The following is a 9,810-nucleotide window of genomic DNA, read 5'->3' on the forward strand; positions in this document are numbered from 1 at the left end:
AATTGTTCTCCAGACACTATGGAGAACAGTATGGCGGTTCCTTAAAAAATTAAAAATAGAACTACCTTGTGACCCAGCAATCCTACTCCTAGGCATATACCTGAAGAAAACCATAATTTGAAAAGATACATGCACCCCAATGGTCACTGCAGCACTGTTTACAATAGCCAGGACATGGAAGCAACCTAAATGTCCATCAACAGAGGAATGAAAAAAGAAGATGTGGTACATATATACAATGGAATATTACTCAGCCATAAAAAAGAACAAATAATGCCATTTGTAGCAACATGGATGGACCCAGAGATTGTCATACTGACTTAAGTAAGTCAGACACAGAAAGACAAATATCATATGATAGCACTTATATGTGGAATCTAAAAAAAAAGGGTACAAATGAACTTATTTACAAATGAGTCACAGATGTAGAAAACAAACTTATGGTTACCAGGGGATAAAGGGGGCAGGGATACATTGGGAGACTGGGATTGACATACATACTACTATATATAAAATAGATAACTAATAAGGACCTACCGTATAGCACAGGGAACTCTAGTCAATACTCTGTAATGGCCTATATGGGAAAAGAATCTAAAAATAGAGTGGATATGTGTATATGTAAAACTGATTCACCTTAGATATATACCTGAAACTAACACAACATTGTAAATCAACTATACTCCAATAAAAAATTTTAAAAATATATACACATTTCAGGGAATTTTTGGTTCACAGACGAACCGACAGAAATATGAGCTTTTTTTCTCTTCCTTTTCTTTATGGACTGTCTACAAATATTTCCTTATTCTTTTTTACTGCTGTATCATAGTCCATTATATGGATGGATGTACCATGATTTGTTAACCAGTATTCTGTTGATGGGCATTTATATTGTTTCTCATCTTTCACTATTAACAAACAGTGTTGAATGAAATAAGTAACTGTACACGTATCATTTCACAACGGTAAATTCCTAGAAAGTTGCTGAGTCAAAGGGTATACACATTTGTAGTGTGGTTAGATTTTGTCTAATTCTAATTTATACCACCAGCAAAAACATCAGTATGTTATCAATCTTACAGATTTTTTGTCAACCTGATAGAGAAAATTACTATAGTTTTTATTTAATTTACTAAATTATGAGTGAAATTGAACATGTTTATAAGTTTAAGATTGCTTTGTATTTAATTTCCTATGATCTTTCTGTGCATATCTTTGCTCAGTTTTTCTATTGTTAATAGAATTATTGTTAATAATTTTAAATAGTCTAATAATTCCAAAGCATATTAGTCACATGGTTCTCCTGTAAAAACTACCCCAAATAGCACTGAAGTCAAACACAAAAAGGAAAATTGTAATAAAAAACCAAGAATAAAGAAACAGTGGTTATATACAAGGACTGAGCCCAAGGACTGAACCAAATTAAACAGTCAAAAATAAATACTATCGTAAATGTGATTATAATAAATGAAAAACTCTTAGAAGATTAAAAAAGAACAGAAATTATCTAGATCTAAATTCCGAATTAATGTACTTCAAACAATACTGGAAATGGGTGATAAGAGTAAAATCCTTAAGTCCTAATTTCCTCATCTTACATAATGTACAGTGAAAACACACTGCTTAAAAAATAAAAATGTAATTTTATTTCTATTTTACATAATTGTACTTAATATAAAATAGTACATAATTTTACTTATACACATAGTATAAAAAGCATATTAGTGAGAAATCTAAATTTATTGCATGGAATATAGCAGAAAACAGATTTTATAATTAAATAGTAATACTTGCAATATAACAGCCATAATTTGTCTTACATAATGAATGAAGAATGTGAAATGAGAAACTGAGGGAAAAAAGCAACAGTATCTTTTGAAGGTGACTAAGCAAATATAGTAAAGAGGGAAAGTAGAAGAGAATTCTAGAAGATGTGAGTATACATATTAAAAAAACTGCCTGAGTTAGGGTTAAACAATAAGAGGAGAAAAAAGAATGCATGGTAATGATAGTTACCTAATCTACAAATAGAGACAATACCAAACCTACCTTGAAGGGTTAATGTAAAGAATAAACGACAGAACATAAATAAAAGACACAAGGTACAGGCTCAATAGCTGCTAGTTTGCTTTGTCCATTGGCAATCACAAATTCTTCAAGGATAAAAGACCATGATGGAACAAACATTATTTGAAAATTTGTTACTGTGAGGGAGAAAAAGGTAAAAAAGATTGTTCAACTCAAATATACCACTCTAACATTATACAGTCTTCTATGATTTAAATTTCTTTAAAAAAAAGCAAAATGTTAGTAACACAATGATGAAAACAATGAAAAACATTTACAGTGTGGTCCCTAAGAATCATCACATGCCTACAAAGCAAAGGAACATCAGAAATCAACAGCTTTTACCATGGTCTTTCCTGATCCTCGGGGTCCAATAATGAGAACAGAATTACTTTCTCCATGAATAGCAGTTCTTTTTAGCAGCTCAATTAAGTGCCTGAAATGATATAAATAGGCCAAAATTTAAAAAGGAAAGCTGAAATAATTTGCTAGGTAATACTTTTTAAAAGCTGAATTTGAACAAAAAACAGACATTCCTTTTTTCTCTTCTTCTGGGCACTTGACTTATGCTCTAAATAGTCCTACAGAGAAGAACACAAATACTGATTCTCTGGAAACCTCAAGAAGAAACCAAGTAAGACTGAAGTATCTTGGTCTTTATGATGGTATGGGACAAGGGACAACAGTGGCAACTCTTAGGATCTTTCACTCCACAGCTGGCTGCTGAGTATTAGGTGCAAGCTCAGAATTCTCTCCATAATACCAGATTATAGAAATGATACAAGATTGAAAGTTAAAAGGTTTTTTTCACTATGTAAATATTGATATCTGCTCTTGCTTCACAACAGTCATTTTTTTATACACAAAGCAAAATTTTTCCCTCTATAAAATGTCTGTTAGCCTTGTTTAATAAAATCTGTGTATGACAATTTTTGCAATACCTAAAGGGCATCTGTAAGTAGCTTCATGACAGACAAGCAGATAGCTAAACTTACTTATATTGTACTTGTACCCCAAATAGGTTACTATGTGGACTCTGATGACAGAATCTTTCACGTAAAATTCCTTGTACCTGATAAAAATAAAGTGAATAAATATAAATGAAAATATTACATACGCAATCAAAAAAGAACAAGAATATACATTTATAGCAGTCAGAATTAGGTATTAATGAATCAATTCAACCCTCCCTAAATAACTTATCTTCATGACATCTGGCATTTTCCTAAGTTGTAAGATTAACAATTCTTTTTACCTATCTCAAGTCCCAGAGAAAGGATGAGAACTTAGTTATGAAGCTTTCAACAAGAGAAAGAATTAGTTCCTTTAGCTACATCAGCAATTTGAGGGCTGTTTCAATCCATGTGAATGAACGAATACCTCACTTTGCGTAACGTATCAGCCAAGGAACAAAGACAGGAGAGGATCTAATAATGTAATCTAATTTAACAATGCTCATGAACCACACCTCAGTCTCTAGAGACCAACACATCTAAACTGGTTTAGCTCAAGCCTTATCAATCTCTATCTGTCACAGAAGTCAGGATTCCGAGGAAATAAAAGAAATTTAAAAGTCCATATAGTTATTGAGGGCCTATTAGATGCAGAGCACCATACTACTAAAAGAACATGATCTATGCCTGAAAAAACACTGCAAATATATTGGAAAGAAATGAATATATTTGGAAAGAAATGACACATTCAAGAAACAACCTGCAAAATAGCAGTAACTCAGCATATAAGGATGTGCTCAATTATATGGAAGAAATTATATTCACCTAGGACATAAAATAAGAAATCATTGGAATTAATTAAGAAAAAATTCTTCTAAAGACCTAAATTTTGAGTTTGCTTTAGAACGAAGGGCTTAGACTCAGTTGTAAAAAAAAAAAAAAAAAAGCCAATCTATCACAATCTTTAAAAAGATGGATCATTAAAATCATTCCTTTTCTGCTTTGCTGCTAACAATACAAAGGTCCTCCAGTGACAAAAACCTTAGGAGGCTGTTTCAGATTTAGCCCCATCAGCAGAAACAAGGAGCCTCCAGGATTATTTGCTTCTCCCAGACTGACAGCATGGGACTGATCCTTCACGTACCAAAGAAATAGATCTGAGTTCTCTTTACGTGTACCAGAGGCTAAGCAAAGCAAATTATTCACCGGGGATAAAATAATCCATACTTATAGTTATAGAGGAAGTGGAAAGAATAGGAAGATTGGTGCCAAAGAGACAATAACACTTTTCTGGAAGGTCTGTTTTGAAGATTAAAAAAGGCAGTTATCTATAACACAATATAGGTATTATATAGGTAATAGCTGATATCTGTAAAAAAAATTAAAGGGGCATATATAGATTCAATGAATCATAGTATGTATTCCGCCCTCTAGATAAGATCACTAGAAATCAAAAGACAACCCTCAGTCCTTTTCTTTTTTAAACTTCATTAAAGTCTGTTAGAGAGACAACTATGTATAAAATAAAGTGAGAGATAAAGTGAAGTTGTAGTGAATAGTCAGAGGTTCAAAAATCCTAAAGTGATCTGAGATGAAAGTTTAACAGGTGTATACATGTATACAAATTAATTAAGCTGCACATGGAAGATTTGTTCACTTTACAAAGATATGTAAAAGTTAAATTAAAAAACAGAATTAAACATTTTCCTTCTAAAAGAAGGAAGGTAAGGTCTCACGAAGGAATGCCAATAACATTTAGTTTTTGTTTAAAAGAAATGTAGTTCTGGTCAAGCCAGATAAATAGAAATGCCAGTGTAGGGACTTCCCTGGCAGTTCAGTGGTTAAGACTTCTTCGCCTTACAATGTAGGGGGTGAGGGTTCGATCACTGGTTGGGGAGCTAAGATCCCACATGTCTCATGGCCAAAAAACCAAAACATAAAACAGAAGCAATATTGTAATAAACTCAATAAAGACTTTAAAAATGGTCCACATCAAAAAAACTTTAAAAAAGAAAAAAAAATGCCAGTGTAGAAATATGCACATTCCCTACTAGACTCCTCAAAAGAGATATATATGCACTTAAGAAAACATTAAATGTTAATGATAAAAACACTCAACGTACTAGGAATATAAGGGGACTTCCTCAACCTGATAAAGAACACACACAAAAACCTACAGCTAACATCATACTCAATGGTGAAAGACTGAACACATTTCCCCAATATCGAAAACAAAATAAGATTGTCTGCTCTTGCTAGTTTATTCAGTGTTATGCTGAAGGTTCTAGTCAGGGCAATTAGACAAGAAAAAGAAATGAAAGGCATCTAGATTGGGAAGAAAGAAGTAAAACTATCTCTATTTGCAGATGACATGATCTTATATAAACAAAATCCTAAGAAATAAACTAAAAAAAATTAGAATAAACGAGTTCAGGAAGGTTATAGAATACAAGATTAATATAGAAAAATCAATTTCATTTAGATACACTTGCAATAAATAAAACATAAAATTAAGAAAACAATTCCGTTTACAACAGCACCAAAAGGAATAAAATACTTCGGAATAAATTTACCAAAAGAAGTATAAAACTCAGATAATATTAAACTAAATTGAACTAGAGCACATTTAGGAAGACATGAGTAAAGTTAGGATTCCATCTATCCAAAGACTCAGAGGTTGAAATTAGGAAGTAGCAAAGATACTCTCCCCTTGAGAATGAAAAGAGTGGTTCTTCATACATGCTAAGGGGAGAATTCAAGTTAAGAAGATGACTAATTCTCTTATCACCTTTGCATGGTAACAGACCTTCAGAGTAACGAAAATATATACTAACCTGTGAAAGGTATTCTGCTTGTATTAAGTTGTTACTCTTTGATTTACGACTGCTCATTTCAACAAAATGAAATCCTTAAAAAAAAAGAAAAAAAATTTTAGCATGAATATAAAGACTATTGACTTATAGAGATTATTTAAGAATGTACTATTATAGAATCAAAATTAAAAAGTTCTTTTTGTTTATTTTGGGTTTTTTTGCGGTACGCGGGCCTCTCACTGCTGCGGCCTCTCCCGCTGCAGAGCACAGGCTCCGGACGCGCAGGCCCAGCGGCCATGGCTCACCGGCCCAGCCGCTCTGCGGCATGTGGGATCCTCCCGGACGGGGGCACAAATCCGTGTCCCCTGCATCGGCAGGCGGACTCTCAACCACTGTGCCACCAGGGAAGCCCAATAAACAAGTTTTAAAACATGAAAAATGTTCAAATTTCTCAAACTTTAAAAATTCTCAGTTGAACCTAACTGTAGGAATCATCTCATAATATATGTAAATAAAGCCATCCTGCTAAACATCTTAAAATTATACAGTGATGTATGTAAATTGTTTCTCAATAAAAACAGAAAAAAACCCATCTCAACGGCTCCTCTTCGTCTAAGTACAGGTTTGACACTCCATTCCACAATTTAGATGGTTCTCAAACACAATTACTCCTACCTTTCTTTTCAATCTACTATTCAGCTTCCCTTCCTTGCCTTTAAAAACAAAAACAAAAAGAAAAAACAATCTATGTGCTTCCTTTATATACAATGTTTCTCCCCACATCCATCCCACAGGATCAGTCCTTCCAGAAAGCTTTCGCTTTCTTGTGCCACTCATCAGTCGTAAACACTCATTACAGACTAGGTAAAATGTCTCTTCTGTAAACATACAGAACTGCCTGTACTTTTCTTTTTCATAATCAAATCATACTAAACAAAATTTCGTTAACTGTCAGTGTCCCCAAATTGAGGATATTTAAAAGTTCCAAGCATTTTAGCATAATGTCCAAAATAAAGTTGGCAATGATAACTGGAATGAAAAATACATATACTAACGAAAAAAAAGAAGTTCTGTAAAATTCTCCTTGAGGGCAATATACTCATAGATAAACACCTTTGGCTAAAAGATCTAATTTTCTCATCAACAATTTCCTATATAATTACTAATCAGGTAATAATAGCTTAGCCATGAATTGTTACAAGTACTTTATATTTATGAACTCATTTAATCCTAAGAATAACCCTATGGTATAAATATGATCATTAACACTGCTTTCAGATTAGAAGACACAGAAAGGTTAAGTAGCTTGACCAAAACCAAACAGTGTGGATGTCAGAGTCAGGATTTAAACCCAGTCAAGTTATACTTGATTATATGTAACTATTATATATAGCTATAAGTGTATATACTTTGTTATATATAACTAACTGCTATTTAGTCAACTGTTTTTAAAAAGTACACATTTCAATAACTTAAAGGAAGATCAACCTTTGTGACATATTTTATATTCATATTTATTAATTTCATATACTGACAGACACCAACCCTTGGAATGCTGTTTCTAACAGGACAGCAGTTGAGCAATGCTTTGACAAACAGATAACAAGCAAATCTGTCCCTCCCTTCTTAAACCCCTGAGGGCTTCCGGATCTAGGCACTCAAATTGTAAACTCAAGAACAGAGTACTCTACTGATGTCTTGGTCCCTTAATAAGCTTCCTTCTTAGGAGAAAAGTGGTTTTCTCAGCCACCCTTAGAGCCCTTCTAGCAGCTTTTACTCTGTACTAGGCACCTTGCTTGAGAATCTTTAATTATTTTAATTTTATTCTATTTTAAAATTTTCCCTTAAATCAGAGTTGTGTGTGGGCAAAAATCCATTTTAGCAACATGAAATTATATCCTCATTCTGGTTTAAGATACTCTTGACTGTGAAGAAGGTCTACAAGCCAAAATCTGAAATCACAGGAAACAATGGAACAAATGTCCCCTAGAAAATAAGAAGTGAATTTTTAAAAAATGGAGGAGAGCTTTTACTACTTTTTTTTAGAGCTATATTAGCGATTTCACAGCATAATGGAATTAAAACATATTTCTCCCCATTTCATGGGTTGAAAAAACATTCTCAGAAGAGCTAAGTAAAATGCCTGAGGTTGCAGGGTAGGTGTCTAATCTGCCTCCTTGCATCAAATATAATTCAGGTAAGCCACTAAAAACATGCATATTCTTCATTTGGTGATCATTCATGAAAGAAACATACACATACACACTACTTCAGTTCCTAACCCACATAAATTTTTACTGCAAATTGAGTCTTAATCGAGATTGGTTTTAATACATTTAGCCCCTCCCAAATAATAGTCAAATCTCCACTCTATTACAAAGAATATTTTAAAAGACAATTCTAACTTTATAGATGAAATGACAAGTTTTGGAATGACAGACGCAAACCACATATCTGACAAAGGACTTATATACAGAGAAGCTTCAAAGCTCAACAATACAGAAATCTAGAAAAATGGGCAAAGGGCATAAACAGACGCTTCAACCAAAGAGAGTATATGGATGTCAAATAAACACATGAAACACATTAGTCATTAGGAAAATGCAAATTATAACCACAACGAGGTATATGTACATACCTATTTGAACAGCAAAAATTAAAAAGTGAAAACAGCAAATGCTGGTGAGGATGCAGAGAATCCACATCTCTCATACAGCTACTGGTAAGAATGTGAAATGTTATAGCCATTCTGCAAAGGTTCCTTTTGGCAGTTTTTTTTTTAAATTTAACTTAATTTTATTTTTTTTATACAGCAGGTTATTATTAGCTATCTATTTTATACATATTAGTGTATACATGTCAATCCCAATCTCCCAATTCATCCCACAACCACACAACACCCCGCTTTTGCCACTTGGTGTCCATACGTTTATTCTCTACATCCGTGTCTCCACCTCTGCGTTGCAAACCAGTTCATCTGTACCATTTTTCTAGATTCCACATATATGAGTTAATGTACGATACTTGTTTTTCTCTTTGACTTACTTCACTCTGTATGACAGTTATCTAGGTCTAACCACATCTCTACAAATGACACAATTTCGTTCCTTTTCATGGCTGAGTAATATTCCCTTGCATATATGTAGCACAATTTCCTTAGCCATTTGTCTGTCTATGGGCATTTATGTTGCTTCCATGATCTGGCTACTATAAATAGTGCTGCAATGAACACTGGGGTGCATGTGTATTTTTGAATTATGGTTTTCTCAGGGTATATGCCCAGTAGTGGGATTGCTGGGTCATATGGCAGTTCTAATTTTAGTTTTTTAAGGAACCTCCATACTGTTCTCCATAGTGGCTGCATCAATTTACATTCCCACCAACAGTACAAGAGGGTTCCCTTTTCCCCACACCCTCTGCAGCATTTGTTGTTTATAGATTTTCTGATGATGCCCATTCTAACCGGTTTCAGTTGATACCTCATTGTAGTTTTGATTTGCATTTTGCTAAAAATTAATGATGTTGAGCAGCTTTTCATGAGCCTCTTGGCCATCTGTATGTCTTCTTTGGAGAAATGTCTATTTAGGTCTTCTGCCCATTTTTTGATTGGGTTGTTTTTTATTAATATTGAGCTGCATAAGCTGTTTATGTATTTTGGACATTAATCCCTTGTCTGTTGATTTGTTTGGAAATGTTTTCTCCCATTCTGGGGGTTGTACTTTCATCTTGTTTATAGTTTCCTTTGTTGTGCAAAAGCTTTTAAGTTTCATTAGATCCCATTTGTTTATTTGTGTTTTTATTTCCATTACTCTAGGAGGTGGGTCAAAAAAGATCTTGCTGTGATTTACATCAAAGAGTGTTCTTCCTATGTTTTCCTTGAAGATTTTATAGTGTTCAGTCTTACATTTAGGTCTTTAATCCATTTTGAGTTTATTTTTGTGTATGGTGTCAGGAAGTGTTCTAATTTCATTCTT

General features: G+C 33.5%; 1 protein-coding gene across 3 annotated transcripts in view; it reads right to left on the reverse strand.

The window, feature by feature from the left end:
* Positions 1 to 9,810, reverse strand: part of ORC4 (origin recognition complex subunit 4) — a 99,445-nt gene that overhangs the window by 39,912 nt on the left and 49,723 nt on the right. For all 3 annotated transcript variants that reach the window (XM_028477675.2, XM_007108045.4, XM_007108044.4), the window contains exons 2-4: positions 5,858 to 5,931; positions 3,066 to 3,142; positions 2,416 to 2,506 (exon numbers count right to left, since the gene is read on the reverse strand). In XM_028477675.2, the coding sequence (XP_028333476.1) occupies positions 2,416 to 2,506; positions 3,066 to 3,142; positions 5,858 to 5,914 (225 nt within the window). In that variant the 5' untranslated portion in view covers positions 5,915 to 5,931. The remainder of the gene's footprint in view (positions 1 to 2,415; positions 2,507 to 3,065; positions 3,143 to 5,857; positions 5,932 to 9,810) is intronic.

Source organism: Physeter macrocephalus, chromosome 2 (assembly GCF_002837175.3).
Source record: "Physeter macrocephalus isolate SW-GA chromosome 2, ASM283717v5, whole genome shotgun sequence".
NCBI lineage: Eukaryota > Metazoa > Chordata > Mammalia > Artiodactyla > Physeteridae > Physeter > Physeter macrocephalus.